At 47.5% G+C, this 22,320-nt stretch overlaps 1 protein-coding gene across 7 annotated transcripts in view; it reads left to right on the forward strand.

Moving 5' to 3' along the window:
• The window catches only part of ERC1 (ELKS/RAB6-interacting/CAST family member 1), a 2,866,486-nt gene extending 2,846,358 nt beyond the window's left edge, over nt 1–20,128 (forward strand). For all 7 annotated transcript variants that reach the window (XM_069628613.1, XM_069628618.1, XM_069628615.1 and 4 more), the window contains one exon: nt 11,738–20,128. In XM_069628613.1, the coding sequence (XP_069484714.1) occupies nt 11,738–11,875 (138 nt within the window). In that variant the 3' untranslated portion in view covers nt 11,876–20,128. The remainder of the gene's footprint in view (nt 1–11,737) is intronic.
• The last annotated feature ends 2,192 nt before the right edge of the window (nt 20,129–22,320 follow it).

Consider the following 22,320-nt stretch of genomic DNA (forward strand, 5'->3'; position numbering starts at 1 on the left):
AAGTCTCTCTCTGCAGGGGACAGGATGTGTTCCCTGGACCGCAAGGGTGTGTACCTGCATGTACCCATATATCAACCGCATTGGAAGTTTCTGCGGTTCATGATTATGTCGTACCACTTCCAGTACAAAGAGCTGCCCTTCGGCCTAAACTCGCCCCCTTGTGTCTTCACGAAGTTGATGAATGCAGTGACGGGCCTTCTCCCCTTGGAGGGCCATAATATGTACACTTATCTAGACGACTGGTTGCTGAGGGCAGGATCACCCAAAGGGTTGATGCACTCCTGCCAAAGATCGGCGGATAACCTCCATCAGCTGTGGTTCTCCTTCCATCAGAGGAAGTCACAGTTGTGCCCACCTCAGGAACTGATCTTCCTAGGGGCGCATTTGAACACTACCGTTCAGCAGATGTTGCCCACGCCCAAGAGGCTTATATCCCTCTACAAGGCGGTGGGGCATTTTCTCGCCAACTTAATCCCCTCCCCTCTCGTAGCTTCTCCCGTTCTCCAACCCAGATCCCATACCCTTCCCCCTCACTGTATGGCCCAAACCTCCCCAACGTCACCTAATCCTGTCCTAGCCCTATTCCCCTCTTCGCCGAATGCCCCTGGTCAAACACCTATGCCGCACACCTCCACCCCATACCTTCCACCACCCACCCCTTTCCACCTGGACCAACCCCCCCCTCCCTAATGCCCGCCTGGTCACACCACCACCCACCCCCTCAACTCCCACCCCTCCTACCACTCGCAGCCAGACCCATCCAGCACCTGCAAACATACCACACCTACTCTCCTGCGCCCCGATCAATGCCAGGTCAGTCTCTAGAGCCAAATTCCACATCTTTTACCTCATCTCAGAGGAAAGTCCAGACGCCCTGTTCATCACAGAGACCTGGTTTTCCGATGATTAGCAGCCCATTGCGCACTAAGCCTTACCACCCAGGTACAACATTATTGCTTGGAACAGATAATGAAGGGGTGGCAGACTTGCGATACTGCACAAACACCAATTGCCACTAATAATTAAGGACACCTGAGCCAAAACCACAGACTACGAATCCCTTCTGGTAAAACTCCAAATCTCACCCTCTGCCTCGCACAGCTTTCTACTTTTCTACAGACCCCCTGGCTACAACAAAAACTTTGCAGACACGCTCTGTGATGCTCTTGACAGCCATCCCCAATCTCCATCCAAAACTTAGCATCCTAGGAGATTTCAACATCTGGTTTGACTCACCCTCAAACCCAATGACCCAATCTCTCATAGACAACCTTGAAGCATTCAACATGACACAACGCATCTCCACACCCACCCACACTGAAAGTCACACCCTTGATGCGATCTTCACCACTGCAAACATATCAACACTGCCCCCACGCGCCCTATGATAAACTGATCACTCAGAAATTTTCTTCTCTGTACCACTGACCACCACGGCTCACACTCAAGGTCATGCCAAACCTCCACCAACCCTCACTCCACTATGGAATAAAGTCATTATCACCCCAGATCTAGCCAACTCCCTCCTCTCTCCCAGCACTAACCCTCCAGGAAGGGCCACCCCCATCAAACTCTTCGATCTCTGGCTCTCGAACGCCCTTACACCCCTACAGAAAGGTCCTCTCAGAGATCAGGACCCACACTCAGGTGGTACACCAACAACCTCAAATCACAAAAACCTGTCAAGCACCTGCTGGAACCAACCTGGAGAACCACCCCTAAAGCCCAGAACAAAAACGCCCTAGCAAGACTAACCAGAGCATAGAGACTAGAAATCACAAAAAACAAGAAAGCATTCTATTGGGAACCGAATAAACTCTCTGAGCCTGAGCAAGGAACTGCTTAGAATCATTTCCGAATTCAACACCCCAGCCTACTCCAACCTCCCCCCCACCTACCTCCCAATACCTATGTGATACCTTATCAGAACACTTCAACAATGTCACTAGCGACAGACACGCCGCCATAATCTCCAAATTGGAGCACATTCCCCCCTACCCACCCACAGCCCAAACCCAGTCGAAATCCCCCTCCAACACAAACGTTCACCGATTTCACTCCAATCACATACCAGGAATTCCTCTTGATCCTAGCACAAAGCCACCCATCAGGCTCCCCTGAGGACCCCTGCCTGCCCACCCTACTCAAAAACATCCTAGCCTCAACCTGTGCAGGCAGTATCACACGCTCAATCCTCAACCACTCCCTAACATCGGGAACGTTCCCAAAAACCCTACAAACTGAAATCCTGGTCTGTGGGAAAACATTGCTCCTCCCCCAACCTATTCCCTGGCCACAATCCCTAAGCCACCCCACCGGCAACCTCCACCTCGGTTAAAAAAGTCAGATGCCCACGGACACAGACTTTATCCCTCTCCCAACAGTGAACTCTGTTTCCAGAACCTGTTTCTTCCACCTACGCACCCTAAGGCATATCTTCCCTTACCTCACCTATACTTACTGTTTTTCCGCATCATCTCCATCATCCTCTCCCGCTTAGACTATGCAAACTGTCTTTACCTAAGCACACCAGCGTTTCAGCTAAGGAAACTGCAAAGAATCCAAAATTCTGCAGCCCGCCTGCTCATTAACCTACCTCCCAGAGACCACATCAGCCCTACACTGAGAGTCCTTCACTGGCTCCCATTTGGCTGAGGCTGACGATGTTAAGATGGATTTCTGAACTCTGATCTGGTGGGCAGAAGTTCAGAAGGCCAGCCTAGTTTCTTGAAACAGGGTAACCTTCTGGACAAGCCAGACCAATCAAGGTAGCATTGGGGGCAGTCAAGATTGGGTCTCAGGAAGGGTGAGGGTGATCAAAAGTCCACAATGAGCACACACAGCAAACAACACCAGAAATTACTGGCAGGTGTATGTATATATATATATATATATATCAAAAATACATATACATTCATTAAAGGCCTTTTAAGTCAAACAAGTGAAACCACAGCAATACTAACAAAACCAACTCAACACTATACTATGAAACATTCATACAGTAACTCGAGGCCTAAAGGAATATTCAGCAAGTAGATATCCACAACCTGAAACAGAAGGGGGTCACACTGTGTAAATATACTTAAGGCAGCCCTTCAACAACTTAAACCCTAGTTAATAGGCAGTCCAATCCCTAAAAAGTGTTCAGCCTTGTGCTCGAAAGTACCTTCTGCGCGGCAGCACTCGATTGTGCGTTCAAAGTACACAAGGGTTCTCTTCAAGGGGCTGTAGTGTCGCAGGAAGGGGGAAAGGTGATGAAGAATAAAGTTCCACTATTCATGGAGGGTCTCCACAAGAGGGCAGAGCGATTTCCAGGAATCGGGAATAGGATGGTTGCACAGGCTACCTTCACAAAGGAGAGTGGCCCTCAAGGGACACTTAATTTCTATGGATGCGCCAGGGGCCACCGGTAAGTGATGCAAGTACTCGCCGACCCTCGACGCACTCCGGACCAAACTTCGCATGTCCTGTTCGTTCGCAGATTCGAATCCCGCAGTTGTGCATCTTTCCAGGTTTTAAGGGGCTCATTCCATGGCGGGGCAGTGGCGATTTGGTGAAGGGATCGGGCCAGTTCCACTGCAGCTCATTTTAGGGCACAAGGGGGTACAGCAGCAAGGCACCCACGAAGATGGTCGCCACAGCGGGGCGACCTGGGAACCGCGTATGCTCTGGTTCAGGCGGACTCTCCTAATACCAGACCTCGGAATACTAGGACTATGATAAACGGCAGAAGAGTGCCTTCTACCAAAAGCTTACAGTCCCCAAAGGCTCAATTCGAAACTCGACACTGTGGCGGTTCCAGAGCAAAGGTCCCATACGAGCTGGTCAGTTCACTGGGCAGTCCAGGAACACTTTCGAAAAGGCTTCTTTGCCGGTTAAACTGGAGGTGCCGAGAGTAGTTAGTCCCACTACTCCAACGGGTCAAAGCGCACTTGCAGGCCTTCTGTGATCGATAAGAAACAGGGGCTTTGATGGGACAACAGCAGGGTCAGGATGCCAAACCTTCCAGTGGGTCACCAGCAGTTCCACGGATCTGCTTCTTCGGTTCAGGATACGTGGCTCCTGTACTAAGTTCGGTGTGAACTCAGAAGATCGACCTAGAATGGGTGTATAGAATGGGTGTAATGTGCCTTCTCGTATCCAAAGTATCCTTTGCGCCAAACTAAGAGAAACCAATAAGAGATCTGCTCATATTCAGCCATCCCAGACATGGACCAATCACGGACCACAGTGGTCCCAGTCCTCCCAGCATAGCAGACATCCTGGCACCCAGGATGTGTATTGGAACTAGACACCCACATCCTTGGCACACACACAAGGCATGCAGAAGCCTGCGAAAGCTTCGGTTTGCGCAGGAATCTGCATAATCAAATAAGGAAATTCCTGGGTTTGCTCGACCTGGCGAAGGCAAAGGGGCAAAATGGCCAAAGGACAGAACAGAGGACTCCGTGGCATGGCCTTTGTATGCACTGGCCGCTGCCCTGGGCCAAATTCGGTAAACGTGGTTTGGACCATAGAAAAGAGTCAAACATGCTTTAAAAGTAACTGCTGCCACCAGCTCTGTCCTGGACACACTTGTACATTCACCAAAAATCCTTCGAAGGTGTCTAGGGTCTTAAAAATGAAAAAGGGACCCCAGCGCACTCTACTGGAAGGTACATTGTGCACTGATTAAATGTTGCTAAGAAATAGCCACAAAGTGAAAGACTAAGGGAAACAAAGTCTCCCAGTACTGTCAGTCTGAAGGGCATGTCAGGTTCCCCATAACAAAATGAGCAAAAGCCCAGTGGAGTACAGCAGAAGGCTGGGCTCCACTTCTAAAAGTCAGGCTAGGATGGTCAGACAAAAGCAGAAAGTTGGGGGGGTTCACAACTGGAGGGAAAATTACCCATAAATGGAAATCTTTCCTAACAGACGCACAACCTTTTAAAGCCATGTGCATCACCCACCGGGTCAGGAGTTCCTTTAAGACAATCACCCACTACCACCCTCAAGAACTCTCAGATCTGACGCAGCATCTCTCCTGGTAGTCCCACAGTATAACTCCTCCACACTCGGTGGATCCTCTTTCTCCATCCAAGCACCGACCATCTGGAACTCCCTACCCCTGCACATTGGCAACATTGACAATCACCTGGCATTCAGAAAGGCCCTTGAAACCTGGCTTTTCCCTCCCTCCCCTTGAAACATTCTACACTGTTGATAGGCACACATAAACGCAGACCCAAACACAACACTCCTATCCGCCAATACCCCACGGATGCGGGCAGTGTTCACAGCGGCACACCGTGACAAACTCTTCCTTCCTAAGCACAAGACTCATAACCACCAATACCCCACTGATGCTGACAGCGTTCACAGAGGCACACCATATCCCGCTGATCTGACTTTTGTTCCAGAGAGACCATGAATGGTGACACCAGCCAATTGCACTGGACCAAGAAGAAGAAGAAGAAAGCAGTCGAAATACAGCCAAGGTGACAGTACCTTACACCACGTCTGTGGACACAGGCCACAGGCACGGCCACCCATCCATGCACCCTAGAATGCAGCCACGGCTATGCTATTTCTGGCATAGCAGCGCGCGTAGCCGTCCACACTGAAACCGCTGACGTACCTCAATTGTACAGAGACAACCAACGAAAAATAAAAATTGTTTTAGCTGACCACACATTGAAACTTCAGCACCAGAACCCTATCCTTAAACACCATCAGCACCCACCTCCATGCCTGACCCCTCGGCTGCTTACAGGAGCCTAGCCAGACCACCTATGTCCTAACCCAGCAGAAATGCACACAGGCATATTTAATTCAAACTCTTATCACCTCCTGCACATGGACTGCGGTCACGTAGGGCATTCCAACCACAAAGCGCATTGAGGCCATACAAACGGGGAAGGAGCGCTATATAAATGACAAATACAATACCATACCTTGGCATGGTGGTGCCAACACATTCTGTGCCTGATAGCCTCCTGCATGCTCACTGTACAGCACTCTTGTCTCGAGATGAGGTGCCTCCTGCTCCACCTGGTGGCTAATTGGGATCAGGAGACAGGATCTCAGTCAAACAGGGTCCAAATACCACCTTTCCTACTGCACGATCTTCGCTGGTGGCTGGCATTGTTCGAGTGGGAGCTCCCTTCACCCGACCAGCGCCTACCCTGGTGGTGACGACAGACTCCTCCCTTTCGGGCTGGAGAGTCTACTCTGGAGGGCTATGCGATTCATGGAACATGGTGCAGGACGGAAGCCCTCTTGCATATCAATCTGTTCGAGCTCAGGGCAGTGGGCTTGGCCCTCAAGGAGATTTTGCCCTTCATCAGTGACAAGTCTGTTCTGGCCAGGACGGACAATCCTACTACAATGTTTTACCTGAAAAAGCACAGTGGCACCTGGCCCTGATAGAGGGGATTTGGATTTCAGCAGTCCACCTCCTGGGGGACAGCAATGCAGAAGCGAACCAGCGGAGGTCCCTTTACTCCATACGTCCGACCCGCCTTCTGCTAGAATGCCAATGGCTAATATGTAATGGACGTAGCCAAGTATCTGAGCATCCGATGTGTTCAAAGGGGACTGAGGTGAGGCGCCAGAGGGCAGGGCCTTGTCAGGCCATTCCCATGCCTGAGACTGCGCCCTGCGTGCTATACTAAATTTAAAGGGGAAGCTAGATTTTTGGCTGCCAAAGGTTCCAGGTTGGGGGACGCCCACGAGGATGGAGGAAAGTGGACTAATGACTATGGGCCTCATTACGACCCTGGCGCTCACGTAATGAAGGGTGCCGGTACGGGACCGGCACCCTTCATTACGTGAGTGCCGATTACGAGATTCCCTTTGCGGGACCCGGACCAGACGTCTGGTAAAACCAGACATCTTTTCTGGGTCCCGCGAGGGGAAGAAGGAGGTAATAAAGGGCCATTTGCAATGTGCCCGTTATTACCTCCATCCCCATTCCCATTGAGCCATATGCGGGCTCAAATGGGAATGGGGAATGGTTCCTTCAAGGAGGAATTACCGGGTCCTCCAATGTTGGAATGACCCGGTTATTCCTCATTGAAGGAACCCGGTAATGGAGCCCGGTTTGGAGGCAGCCATGGTGCTAACAGCACCATGGCTGCCTCCAAACTCATAATGAGGCCCAATGAGTACTCTAGTCACTATGGTGAGTAATTTTAATTTTGAATCTGCCCTGTGTCATAGTGGCACGATTAGAGACCCAGAATCTTAAAGTAAAGAGCTTCGATCACAATCCACTAGTGTGGACGAAGAACTCGTTGCAGGACTCTGGAGGGTAAAGATTACAAAGGTGTGAGCTCTGCAAGTCGAACCCAAGGAGGTAGCAGTGTGTAGACAGGAAAGCCACGAGAACCATGGTGGAATCGGGCAGATGCCATGACGTGTCACCTGATTTTAAGGTAGTGGAGCTCCTGTTTATTGTGCTATATTGCGATGCTGCAGCTAGTAATTCTAACACCATTGGGCACATGTGGACTGAGGGCCATAGACCCATCATCCAATCAGGTACTTCTACCATCAAAAGTACCCAATTGTCTCTGGTAAAATCCTCATATCCCCAATCCCACCATGTGCCCAAATATAAAACGTGGCAGGGCCACAGTTAGAGACTTTGGATTGAGGTTAATACAGAGGAGGCATATAAAGCAAGCTAGGGAAGAGGAGGTGAGGAGAGCCTTGGAGACAGTACAAAGATGGAGGAGGGCAAGGTCGAGGAGGTCGTAGTAGCAACAATTATAAGGGAATGGTTGAAGCTGGAGGAGCGAACCATCAAAGAGAGCGGGTTCCAGCTTGAAGGCAATTGAGGAGGAGGAGGAAGCAAGTAATTTAAGGGAGAGAACAGTTAGGGGAGAGACAGAGGGGCATAAGAAGATTGGAGCAGGAGGAGGTTGAAGGAGGTAATGGAGAGAGAAGGTAGGAGGACCTTGGGAGCAGGGAGAGGTAGGGAGTTTGAAGTAGGTCAGAGAGGAGGAAGAGGAGGAAATGGACAGTGATCCAAAGTGGAAAGCTAGCATTGGCAAAGCCATGAGAGCCAAAGATGACTAGAGGTACTGTTCAAAGGCTGGCGGCAAGACGAGTGTGGCCTGGGCTTGGTTAGGGCCATGTACAAGCACTAAGTATGTGTAGACACTTGTTGACCTGGACCCAGAGATCAGTAGGATCAAAAAGCCTAAAAAAAGAAAGACCCAATATATACACTCAAACATCAGCCGGGAGACATAATCCAGACTCTGATGGGATTAGCAGGCCCATCAAGGAAAATAAATGGCACTTGCTCACTGCGAATTCAAGCCAGAAGTGTTCCCTGACAAGTCTGAGCATGGGATGCTCTCTGAAAAGCCAGAGCCCGGTCTCAGTTTCTTTCCACCCGTCGTTGCTCTGGTCCTCTGCGTTGCATAGGGGGTGCTCCAATGGTTATATATTTTATACTTTAAACTAAAGTCGCCATCAGTTGATCATTATCAAAGATTAAAAAATATATCAATTCACCCAAAATTCTGTTTTACAATTTGCCTCTGTAGTGACATATTTTATATGTGTCCGTCCAAACATTTTTACTTTTCAGATTCAGGTGAGGGTTCTGTTGGTATATTTCAACTCGAGACGTCACTAGGGGAAAACCCATTCTGAGTTCAGAGTTGGTAAATGCGTTTCCTTATAATAAAACCTAATGTTGAACCATTGTAACAACAGGACTGAATGTGGCAAGTAAGGACAGTTGAAACGATTGCATATGTCAAGCGTGAATAACACAGACACACCCAACTTGCAGATATCTTTCAGCGCCTTTTATTTAACACTGTCTGGGTAAAGGGTTTAGAGTAACATCTACTGGGCAGTGATGCGACACAAAATGAAGATTCTAAGACGGCACTGTGAGGAAGGAGGGAGGGGTAAAGGAAGATTGGTGAAAAGCCTTCTATAAAGGACTGGAGTCCACAGTCCATGTGTGCTCTACATCTCAACTTTATGGGCCATCCACACCCGGGAGACTGTCATTCAAATCACGTGTACTCTCAGGGTTCTTTATACTGCCCTTTCACACTGCCTGGAGATTGTCTTTGTCTTGGGCTGGTCACATTTTTCCAGCATAGTGTTGGCACCTGCGATGTGCTGGCCTTGACTCTGCTAAAGATGCAATCCCTGTATCATACCTCTGTTGCGCTACGGGTCCTGTAGCTGCTTTGCTGGGGAGAAACCTATAGCTTCCCTTCCTGCCCCATGGGTTCTTATTTGTGCTTTTGTGTAGTAAATCAGTCCCTAACTCTGTACCTTCGGGGAGGACCCCGCCCCCTATCCTCACCAGCATCTGGGTTAGAGCCCCCAATAGGCGTCTCGTCAACTTCCCCTGTTAAGGCCTACATCACTCTAACCTTTGGACCCAAGTTCCTAGCAGGCACTCAAGTCTAGTCTTTTCCTTCAACCTGGTCAGTTCTCCTACGCTCTGTTCTGTCTTTCGAGCTAGTTGGCCTCTTTAGCTTTGACATCAAAGGTAATGACGCTCTGACTCTTATTGTTCTTCTCATCTCACTGTAAAACATCTATCCCCCTGGCACGCCATCTTAACACCCCCAAAATCAGGAGGTTTCTGTCTTTTTTCATAGGTGTGCGCTGGGTGTAATTGTCTCAGTGAGTGCTGTGGTTTGTGGGTCTGTTTCCCCGATTAGCGGCTTTGTTCGCGATGGGTCCTTTTCTAATGGGTCAGCCGCCACATAATTTGTGTCCAGTTGTTCAAGGGAGGTTTCATGTAAAAGTATTGTGTTATTTGTAAAGTACGGTTTTATTTTTTGTTTTTAAATCACTAACAGGCATATCATTTAATTTGTGGAACCTTATTCCAGTTCGTGGGTGATTGTATCAGCCCAGCTTTTTGGCCCCCTTTCCTTCAAACATTGGTGGTCTTTTGCAGCTTTAGATGCAAGGAGCCATCATTGATCACTCATCTACGGCTCTTCTTTTCCACTAGCATTTATTGGGATTGAAAAGTCTTTACGTACGATTTCCTTATTGCTTTAATTTCGAAAAGGCTAGACTTTTTCGCAAAAATCTACATGCTATTCCTCCCTCAATGTGTAGATTGCCTGGTCCATTCATCAACCTCGCCCAGCCCTTTATTACTGTTTAACTTCATTCTTCAATGAGACTTTTTGGGTAAATTCATCTTTGTGTTGTCCACGTGTGCATATCTACAGCCAGCTTCTACACAGATGGATGATCAGGGAAAGCGTGTAATATTGCCCCTTCTATTCAGCCAGCTGTTCTTGATTATCTTACCAGGGTCATTTAATTGTTGACCAAGTTGCGATTGCTTTCAGATTCGGTCCACACCTTTTCCTTGGGAACTGAGGGCAGGTTTGTGGTGTGAAGTCCCCTTGTTTCTATACAGCCTAGGCTGGAGACATGTCGCACACACAGTTTGCTCAAAGCTTCATACATTCGATTATGAGAACTTTCATTGGATTCATTAGATTACAATAGCAGGGAAGACGTCATGGGTTATGTTTCATTAGTCTTCGTGACTCGCTCTTGTATGCCGTCCAGCAAATGAGCCGGGTCTGGAAGAGTTTGTCTGGAGCAGCCTGACTCTGGATCCCATTTAGATGGCAGCTTGCTGCTAATAAACTGATCGGCAGTTGAGTTTGCGGATTAGGCTTTGCAGAGTTGCGTCTGAGTTGTTTCTGCCTCAGCCGAGGGTTCAGAGGGAGATTACTGGGTTTCTAGCGTCCATTGCCTTTGTGTTTTTTGGCTCAGCAGCTTTTGAACTTGCTTTGCACGCTTAGGGATAAATAGAGGTCTCAAGGAACGGCCAAGAATCTAATGGGCAGCCTTTCATCTGTGTCCTACCCAGCCCATATGATAGAGTGAGCTAATCAGGGGGCTCCATGTCACCAGTGCACTATTTTTATTCCTGGGCAGTGTGTTTTTTTTTTTTAATCCATCTCTCCGTTTTTGGAGTTGTGGTCTTTGTTCACAAGCAGTCCGAGCGATTGGACCAAATAATCATATTATAGTGGTTAGTAAAAGGAAAGCCCAGCATTGGCACCATGGTTCTGGTCCGGAGACATTCACTCAGCCCGCTGAGGACACTTCCACGTCTTGTGGACCTTCCCCATGAGTTCTTCTGTAAAGAAAAGTGGGTTGTTAGCCTCTGCTGCCTTGTCTCTACGCCCTGAGCCCCATCCTCTGTTCAGCTTGCTGTTTTTTTGTTTGGCTTCTAGGTGGTGATAAGGTGCCCCCTATAAGCCTAAACAATTGCATTGCAGTACAGCTAGGAGGGAAATGGCCTGTGAGTAGGATCGCACAGCTTGCAGATTCTTGGTTATTTTCCCACCCATTAACTGCCCATGGCCATGCTAATGCCCAGGACCATTTGTACCTACTGCTGTCTCCTCCCCACCCAAAACACATCCTTTTGGAATCTCTTTTCAGCTAGCTCTATCATGCAGTGACATCAGACTCGGGCCTGTCCGTGTTATTTCTTCTAAGCAGTCTGCTGATAGTTAATGGCTTAACTGCTGCTATAAATGTGAAACTGGTGTATTACAAAATCTGTTGCTTGCAGTCTTATTAAAAAACCAGCATTGATTAAAAAAAAAGTTGTATGGCAGTGCCAGGCAAATACCTATTCCATGCCTACACAAATGCCCAAACTGTTGACTTTGTCCTTGCTTGTTGTCCTTTTCATGATTCTGTGACCGAGTTGTCTCTTTTTGTCTTGCAGCTAAATGATGAGTTGGAGCGGTGTGAGCGGGAGAGCGCCGAGCTGCAGGAGTTTGCCAACACTATCTTGCAGCAAATAGCGGATCATTGTCCTGATATACTGGAGCAGGTGGTGAACGCCTTGGAGGAGTCTTCGTGACCTCACACTACTACTGAGAGGGAGCAGCGGCCCTGCCAGCCTTGTCCATTGAGCACGCATCATGGGAAAGGGAGATGAAACCCCAACCAAAACCAAAATCAACCTTTTGGTGCACCTTTTACCAAAGCAGAGCTCCAGCGCCAAGTCTCCTCTGCCAAGACCTTCCAGCATATGCCCTTAAAAAACTTCAACTTCAAAACTGCCTTTCTAAGTACAGCTTGACTTTTTTGTGGGTCCCCAGGATGCCTCACAACCTACTATGGGTCAGCAGATAAGGAAAAAAGCAAATAGAGACGCTACTTTTTTGGTCAGGAGATAAAAGGGTGAATTTGTATATTTTTTTTTTGTTTCTGATTTTAAAAACACTTCTTTTTAATCTTTTGACGAGTAATGCTTACTTAAGCCCTTACCTGCCACCGAGCACAGGGGAGGGTGGGGGGAGGTGGGCGCTCATCCTCTGGCCTATGGAGTGTTATTAAATGGATAGCTTTGAGGAGTCATACTTTAGAATCCGCTCCCATGAAGTGTGTGACACTGAGCTTGCCTGAGAGGGGCTCCAACGCTGCACTCTTTGACACTATTGCCTGCAATATGCCCGGACACAACAAGTCTTCCAACGGTAGTGTAAATAGATGAGTCAGGGTTTGCCCATACCGTACCCTGTCACTTAACATGCTAAACGGGTCTTTCTCTTCATGGAACATCACTTTGCTGGTAGGTCAAACCGTATTCCAAGTGACATGACACTGCACATGCTTCCACGCGTTTTCCTGTCATGGCCATTGAGGAGTTGCCGTTCACTGTGACACAGTAAATGGGTTTGCCGTTAGGTTGCGTGCCATCGCAAGATTGCCGGGTCACCCCTGTCTGACATATGCAATGAGGAAGCATGAATTAGACCTCTGCATTAATGAAGTGTGCTTTTAGAGTATGTCCAATGCTGTACTGTGGCCCATGATCAGATGGCATTGCCGTCAGTGATCCATGACACTGAGCATGCGCACACAGACATGTCTGCGATGGTCATTAAAGCAAAGGGCGTCTAGCTAGCGTTGGCCACGCGGGGCTTTTATGGAAAAATGAAGTGTCCACTTGTGACAGCATTTGTGAGATGCACGGGGTGACCTAGGTAGCATTGAGCTCACATTGCACGTGGTGCCCTTTTCAAGGTGATGGGCCTGGCTATAACATAGAGTGGTGGAGACATAATGTATCAGGACTTTCCCGGCACTACAGAAGGTAATGGGTTTACAGTTCCCAAGGATACTGCAAAACTCAAATTGTCACACATCCAAACTGATTGGAGAGGATGTTCCACGCTTTATTGCGACGGTGACCTTCAGGGAATGCTCCGGCCAACGCAGTTATTCCAGCGCGTGGGACCCATGAGAGAGTAGGCCCCGTCAGGGGAAAGTTGCTTCAGCAAAAGACTTGCTTTTGGACTTTACTGGTTGTCCTTACCCGTCTGGCAGCTCTCAATTCAGCTTTGCTGGTGCACATGTCTTCTCATCTTAAGCTCAGGAGGCGAGAAAAGTAGAGCGGGGTTCGCCAGAAGTGACCTTTCCTTCGGTAAGACTGGCTCTGCTAGCGTTATTTGCCAGCTGGAGTAGTCCTCCTTGTCGACTCACATTCATGTAAAGGCATCCATCCCTCTTGCGCATAGCACCTGGCCTCTGCAAACAGGTGTGCCAAGGCCAATGCTTTAAGAATAGCTATACAGCACGCTCTAATACTGAGCTTCCCTTTAGCAGTGAATCCGCTGATGCCTGCGGCCAGTTCTGGATGGGGTGTGTCCTGCGGATGCCCGTCCAGCCCCGATCTGTGAAAAGGCATGGCCCATGCCTGCTACTCTTTCCTAATAACAAGTACCTGGGGAGCTGAACTCTGCTCCCTTTGGTAAGCAGAATGGCACAGGGCCTTGCGGATAAAAGCAATGTGGAGCTTGTGGACTAGGGGTTATCCTAAACTAAATGGGATGTCACTGTAGAAAGGGACTGAACCTTAAAGGTAGGTCGAAAAGGAGGAGCCCTGCCAAACACCTGTGTTCTTAACTTGGTGGTGTTCTTTGCGCCAAGTCTCAGGTGCTGCCAGGAATCCAAATAACACGAAGCTGTCTCACACTGCAAATAAAGGGTTATTTTCAAGTGGTTGTCTAGTTGATTTGACCGAACTGTATGGCCTTTGTATCGCCCTCTTGTTGATGGAGTGGAGGGTGGTGCGGGCTTGCTGTTCAGATGGCTTCCTAGTTACCCTGGGAGGCGTTTCCAGGAAGGCATGCAGCCCACTGCTCACAGCCCACACCCCAGGGCAGTCTCCCTCGTCACTGGGCTGCACGCCGCCCTCTCTGCTCATACTCGCTTCTTACTCACAGCAGAGCTGCTCGTCAATTCGTCGGTCATTCCACGACCCCCGTCCCAGCACTACTCTTTCAGCATCCCATTATCGTCTGCGGCCAGCTTTCCTCGCCAGCTGTAAACCAATCTCCATTAGCCCAGCATGTGTGGAATTCTCCTTATCAGGGCTTTGGCGAGGACTGGTGCGTGTAAATCCCCCCCGCTCACGTGTGCGGGAAGCTCGAGTTGGATTGGTATAGTGGAATGCCCGGTGCCCTTTTTCACCTCCTTTGCTGCTGTGGCCCTGTAGCAACTGCCCTCAGTGCCGTGTGTGTCGCTGTGTGCAGGGAACAGCTGAATAACGCTTCCATGAAAAGAGTAGGGGGTTTCCTGAAAGACGAAAACATTGCTGCTCTCATCAAAAGGCAGTTCCTGTTTAATTCTACTAATACTCGCTGTCTCGCTCTACAGTGCTGGCCTAAGTGAGAATAGACTTCACGCCTTGCCATTTAAGCATGGGTGTCCCTGGGGCCTGCTACCACGAGACTTCTTGTGTCCCCTACCTAGCAAAAGCAGTGACCACGCTGAAAAGTTGAGCAAAGAGGTTCTTCTCCGCAGATAGTGCAGGAGACCAACTTGCAGCTTTTCGATGCATTTATTTATAAAGCGCCGAGAGGGCCCGAGGGCATAAGGGTGCTGCTAGTTTTGTTCCTGACACTTCGCGTCCTGCGTTCCATGCCTCCTATCCTGGCGCTAGAGAGAACCCCACCTCCGCTTGGCAAGGAGTTGTTTGTTTATTGGTATCCCTTAGAAACAGCACCCTCCTCCCCCCTAAAGTGCCATATAACAAACGGAATATATGTATATTTACTTGACTCTCATTCAAGCAAGAAGACAGACGAGTTTCTGTTTTTAAACCATACACCAGAGCCTGTTATAAAATTCAGGCTTGGCTATCAAACTGAAGTTCACCCTGATCTTTTACTGGTCTTAAGTGACAGCCTTGATTCTCTGTTTACTCCACAGAATAATGTTCCTTTCTGATCCCAACCATTATGGCTTGAGACTTCTTAGTGCCTGGATTTTCGTGGATATACGTCTCCTGTCCAAGCACTTAGGCACAATATGCTTACCCCCTTCCTTTACTTGGTGTGGGGCTCCACTCTGTCACTAAGCCGAAATTAGATTACTTTTTCTTCCCAGCCTGAATTTTAACTCGGACCTCTTGTAGCCCCCTCTCTTCTTAGATGAGCAACCAGTAGATTCACATTTATCTTGACCTGTAAGGGGAGGTCGGCCTGAAGCGAGACACCCCATCCCCTCTGCAACTGTCTCAACTCCCGGGTCTGAACTGAAACTGCAGTCTCTCCAACTTTAATCCAGAGATGCTGCTAGCCATTGATCCCAGTGAGTAAGGTTCTCCCTCGATTATTTTTCTGTCAAATTGCTATCTAAAGGCATTATTAATTAATTTATTTATTGTGGTTTAGTTCGATCAAAAACTTTACACAAAATAAAATGAATCAACATACAGTCAACCAACCAGTAATCATAATTACAATTCGTACAACATATGAATAGTACGAATTCAATTCACATTTAAAATTCAAATTCGAATTTTAAGTGTGCTCCTGGTGTCATTAAGCTGCAATATGGCCCAAATGATCAAATACATTAAAAGATTCACAGTGTAATAAACATAAAAACACACTCATGAGGTCGTCATACTCATAAAATCATGCATCTAGGACCTCATAGAAATCATACCAGAGGCAATAATTATCCCAAGCCATTCCGAACTTCATCTCATGTCTCACCACTTAACTATTATTGCCATCACCCCACACTCCCGACTTATCAAATCCAGGGCTATCATCACGCCTACCATCCCCACTGCAGGCATATAGTTAATTCTAAATTGTTCCCGGACCAATAGAATAGTTGCGCCTGCAGTGAACCCCCTCAATCAACCAGCAGGGTTTGCACGTGCAGCCATACAGGATGTAAGGCAATTTGTGCAGAAACAGTGTCTGTGTTTAAGCAGTAATCCCAAAAGGAATCTGCTAAGATTCTTTCATAGCTATTCACCATACCTCCCAAATTGCACATGTACAAGGGTCCCAATTTAACACACTGCGTGAGAACATGTCTGACAGTTTCCGGCTTTTGCGGAAATATCTGTTCTCAGCTGGCAGGCCCAATCGAGGACCAGTGACCATCCATAGCGGCAGCTGACCCTTTTTCCTCTACAGTTTTTTGCCTGTGGCATGGTGGTCCTATTTGCTTCACACATCTTGGTTAGTGCTGTGAGCGCGCTACAACTTTAGGACACGTGAACGCGCAGCTCTGCAGAGTTGCATAGGGGCTATTCTAGTGGGGTTTGTCATATGTAAATGTAATTCTTAAATTGCTGATTAGTAAATGTTTTTCCTAGAAAGAATTCCCTTTCCAGGAAATCTAACGACTAGAATTGAGCAGTGCAGCCCTTCTACCCTCCGTATGCTCAGCGCTCTAACTTTCCCCTGGTTTACAGGATGTCAATTTACTCTAAGCAGTTTGAACGGTGTGTAAATGGTACGACCATGCAGGAAATTCTTGTAGTGTCTGAATCTTACACTGCCCTTGTGTGGAAAGTTGATCCCTGTTTTCCAGTGGTTTGCTTCTCCCGAGCCATGTATCTCATTCCTAACCACCCAGAGAGTCAAACTGAGAGCTATAGAGGCCCGCTACACATCACATGTAATATTTGCCCCCTGCATCGAGAGAGACTGGGTAAGGCAAGGCACTCATTTAGGTAATTATCACTAATGACCAGTCTTTGGTTCGATCAATATCTTGCAAAAAAACTTGTGCTTTTAAACAGGCAAGAAGTTATTTTAACTGAGGGAGTCTGGGCTGAAGGGAGTACTGTTATCAAGAGCCATCTGGGTAAAGACTTGAGGAAATAGAATATCCTTTCATGCCTTCTATGTCCCCGACCGTCCTTTGCCAAAGCCTGACTAGAATGAGCATGCTTTGGTAATGAATATCCATGCAGGCTAGAGCATTCCCATGTCTGCATCCGTCGCTGCTGCATAGCAGGTGCTTTTGTAAATCTCAAGCAGGGGTCAGTGGTAGCGAGATGCAAGAAACGTGTCCTGTGCTCTGTGTTAAGCATGAGCGGATCTTACTAATCTCTACTGACTTACTCGAAAAGGGCGTTGTTAGTTGTAGCTCATATTCGCAAAACCCTTTTGCCTGCAACGTGGACATGCTTGGGCACCTTGAGGTCGAATATGTTCCATAATAAGAAAAGGTATGCGTCTCCCAATAAGTTTCAGCTTCTTTTCCAGCTTTCAAGTAGTAGTTCTACCAAAACATTCAGTTGCCACAGGTCTTGGAAAAAACGAGTTGTAAGTGCTGTTTAAAATTGAGCAAATATCCAAGTCTCCTTCCCCATCCAGTACTAGCCACTGTCCTTCATGCATCCGGTCATCCTCCACAGTCATTGGTTATTCTTGCTCACAACTCGCCAACCTCCTCATGCTGTGTAGGCATTCAACCAGCAGTGTACAAAGTAGCTTTGACCACAGAAACAGATCCCATTTCTTGGGGAAGAAGGTTCCATTACCAATCGTAAGTGGGTCAGTGGAGGCATATGTTTGAGGGGTTCTCAATTACAGTGACCCTGATTCTGCTGCTCTGTACTGTAAGTATATGTTCGTTGCCCTGTCACTTGAAGTGGACGATAAGTCTCCTCTCTAACAGTCAGCAGATGTGCTGTCGAAGCCTGGTCCAGTCGGCATATAAGGATTTGGGGCAGTACATAAACGCACCCCCCTGTTCGCCAGATTTGTACTGTTAGTGAAGCATACAAGGGGCGTGAGGACAGCAGCGTCTGTTTCTCTTTTACTCATTGGGTACAGGGTGGGTTGCAATGTTAGGAACACGTTGCTTGCCAAGTAATTTTCCATCCCCACTAAAATATTATTTAAGCTTGTACTAAGCATCAAGGCAAAGTGTCAAAGAGTGGACTGTCTGCTCTTCTCAAGTGTCATGTCTGCTCTGTTGAAGTGTCTTCATGGACCCACCTGGCTACCAACCTCCTGGTGACACAGGAAGAACAAGCTTAGTGGGACTACGCAAATTGTATGCTGCAACGTTGCCACAAAAAAGGGTGTCTGCCCCCAGGGAATCGTGGGCATGAACAATAAACCGTTCAAACTCTGCACTTCAAAGCGTGCTGGGAAACGCAAACTCTACTTTAATTTAAACGGAAACTAAAATGTACCTCTCAAAAATGAGAAGATTGCAAAACACACACTACAAATTATCTTTTTGAGCAAAATGGCTGATTGCTGCTGACTTTTTAAATGAAAAAAACTTTTTAGTGTCAAAAAATACCTTAACACAAGAAAATGGACTCTTTTTCTGGTGTGTTTGACGAGTACTGTAAACCAGTCATTGGTATTCTCCTGGCTTTCTCAGGAGGTTTCTTTTACTTTATGTTCTCGTTTTCTCCATTCTGTTTCATGCTTGTCAATATTGTCTGTGTGGTTTTAAGAAGGGGGCAGTTACCAAGGATGTGTGTTTGTGTCTGTTACATAATAAATAAAAAGCATAAACCTGCCGAGATAGAATTGAAAAGCTGCGCAAGGAATTCGAGCTATGAAGCAGCAAAGGTCCTATCTTCTGCCTCCTCCCCGGGTCCTTGTCCACAGAGGCCCCATTCACAAGAGCTTTGCTTCCTTGTAGCTCTTGTGGCCCTCACCCTTTGTGCATTGAAACCCTCGTCAGAAAATGGTTCAGGGGCCGTGTTTATACATATTCAATATTTAATGTCGGCTTAGAAACCCCATGGCCTTTCCCGACATGTAACGAGCCGTATAACGTATATAAATATTATTTAGAGACTATAGAATAGGCGATCCTTTAAGACACTATGTTATAATGTGCCCTAAGCAGGATGACCCAATGTCCTCTGCAAATCCCGTATATGATAGGTTTATCTACTGCTGCCATCCGTCCCACTTTTACCTCAACCATGTTGTCTTCATGTTACAATAGGAACATGGTTGGCTCCCATTAAGTGTTCTTACCAGCAGAATGTTCCCAAAACACTGCTTCAAAAGAGTGGGCATTGAGACGTCCCCTTGAATACAGAGTGCTCTGCCCCTGAATGCCCTCTCTGATGCCCACCTCTAATAGTTGGATTGTGTGCCACGATGAAGCCCACTCCTGCCCCCTTCTCTATGAATGCCTTTGACTTGCCTATCCCAGGAAGTGCGGCTCACCAGAAGAAGCTTCGGGCTTGATTGTGCCGAGCAAAGTCCCATCTGGACAGTGGCCTTCCAGCAGATACGGCGAGTGCTCCTCCGCTGTGCTGTCTTGTGCCTGTTTGCTAGTAGCAGGAAGCACCGAATGTCCAGTCCAGGTATGGTTCGTGATTTGAGGTACTTGACAGGCCCTAGCCAAACAGTGATGCTTTCTGTTTCCCCCGTCAGGCCGGTGAGCTGAGCGCACTCCTAGTTCTGTTGGCACTTGGGCAGCCTGTAGCCACTGCCGTAGGAGCCTGCTCAATCACCGCGTGGCGCAGAAAGGTAACCCGTCTAGGCCAGAATCTCTCGCGAGCGTTGGGAGAGATGCATTGCACTTTAGCAGGGGAGGAGGTCGTCTTCAGTTACAGTCGGGCGCATAGTTTGAGTTCCTTTCTGGAAACCCCAGGAGCAGGAGGACAGGTCTGTCTCTCTAATCAGAGCTAACATGCTGCCTTCACTTGGATGTATTTTATTGCTGGAATCGTGTTACTGAGAGGAGACAAAAACTGCAAAGGAAATTGTGTTATATTCAAACTTTTTGCCTTGATAATAGAAACACTTTTGTTCATTTTTTTTATTCACAAACTAAATTCATCAAGAGATTATAAAAATATTTAAAAACACTGATGGGCGTTTTCTCTCTTTTCGTTGTAACCAGAAAGGATGTGACGTGTAACATTTGTTGGTCAGAGTTTTGGAGGATGGATTGTGCATTCATGCCTTTGAACAGTTCTGAAACTGAGCCCAGTACTGCCACTCTTGTTTTCACAATGACTATCATTTGCAGTGCAAAATCATCATGAGATCTGATCCATTTTCTGTATCTGTTAAACTGCACATTTGCAGTTCATATGACAAATTGATGTCCACTCACCATCCAGCCACAAAAAATCTCTTTGAATGTGAGGATTCATGTTTGATGGACTGCACTGATGAGCCATGAATTCTCATCAAGGCCTGATTCTGAGCTTTGTGCAAAATGAGAAGTGTCATTCCGTGAGGCAACAACACGCATTTGTTACTCTTTTTCTGTCTCTATAAAGAGATTCCATGCCATTTCGCTGACAGTAATTACTTCGAGGTCATTTACTTTTTTAAATTGGTGGGGAGTCCCCACTTCCCCTTCATTACTACCCCTAGACTAAACCCCTCACCACCCCCTTTTACCACTTAATCCACAAATACCTATATTATTCGAAGTCATTTTGAAATAATTACTTCAAAGTAAATTACCTCGAAGTAATACTGTTGTTGAAACCACAGAATACGCTATATAAAATAGGCACATAATATGGAGCATATAATTAAAGCGTTCCATCACAGAATGACATATTTCTTATTTTACATGTAGCTCAGAATCAGGCCCTTCGTGACAGTGGCCCTGAAATGTCCTCTTTGTCTAGCAACGAAAGAGTTTGACACATATTCTGGCACCAGCTGATGGTAATAATCACAAAATGTTTCAGAACTGCTTTGCTGGTCCAGATTGTGTTGTTTCATAGTGCTTTCAGTAACAGGTGCTAATTTGAACCATTCCGTTTTACTGATTTTTATCAAAGCGTGAAAGCGTGACAACAAAATCACATGCTTGAGGATGACTTTGGGGTGGGGGGGTGGACCTCGACCCTCTTTGTGATACAGGCCTGGGGGTGGTATGTGGGGCATCCCCCATATTCTCCACTCTTATCCCCAGCCTTGCTTGTATAATCTGTTCTATCAAGTGCTAGCTCAGGATTCGTAGGAGCACTATGGAATACCTAGAAAATAGGACGGAAAGGCAGGTAGTTTGCGGACCTTCCCCTCTGAGGCATCTGCAAAGCCTTACAGTAAGGACCATCTACCCAAACGGTTAGAACAACCGATGTGTGTGTAGCAGATCTGGGGACCCCGTTCATGGACTCCTGTGAGTCTCTGCTGCTATGGACTTAGGTTTCTGTACGTTGCCCATTCTTAACTCCATCCGAGACGCATATCGAGTCTTACCAGAAATCCGCCAGCGCATAAAAGTGATTTGTCCAATTGCCCAGGCAGCACTCACCAAGCCCAATGCCAAAATGTCTGCTGGTTAAACTAGTCTCTGCATCACAGTCAATATTCCATGCAGAAGTGGAGTGTAAAAGGGGTGGTGACAAGCCTTGTGCTAAGGGAGTAAGGAGTCTCTGGGTGTGAGGAGGTACAGAATACTGTGTGATGGTGCAATGAGGGAGTTAAGAGTAGGAGACCGTGGCAAAGGTGTACAAGAGAAAGATTTTGATTTATTGATTGATAGGTTATTTATAATGCGCTTATTCACAAATGTTTCAAGGCGCAACCAGGCAGGGAGGGGGAAACCAAGGAGAACAAGACCAACTATCTTAATAGGCCTAGTATCATTTAGCTCATGCAAGTGCGCAGACAAAAAGGGGAGGGAAAGGGGGAGAAGTGCACCCAGTGGAACCGTGCCCTGGATTAAGTGCAGGAAGGGAGGGCCTCCAAGGGGAACATGCCCAGGAAGTGCAAGGAAGGCCATGTGGCAGTGCAGGAGGGCCAGAAGGCAAGTAATAGGGACTGGGTGGGAACAGGTGTCCTTTATGCACCAGGCACCCAGTCAACCTAACAGCAGGAGGAATGGAAGGATAGCAGGGGGAAGACTGAGAGAAAAGGAGGTGAGGAAAGGTTAGCAGTGGAGAGGCAGAGAGATGTAAGACGAGAAAAGGAAAGTCTTGAGGAGCTTTCCGGAACATAAGGAGGTCCGGCTCAAGGCAGAGAGTGGCAGGGAGGCCATTCCAGAGGGAGGCACCTGCAGAGGAAAGAGATCTAACACCCAGTCTCTGCT

This window comes from Ambystoma mexicanum, chromosome 12, assembly GCF_040938575.1.
Source record: "Ambystoma mexicanum isolate Mex_15411 chromosome 12, UKY_AmexF1_1, whole genome shotgun sequence".
NCBI classification, from domain to species: Eukaryota; Metazoa; Chordata; class Amphibia; order Caudata; family Ambystomatidae; genus Ambystoma; species Ambystoma mexicanum.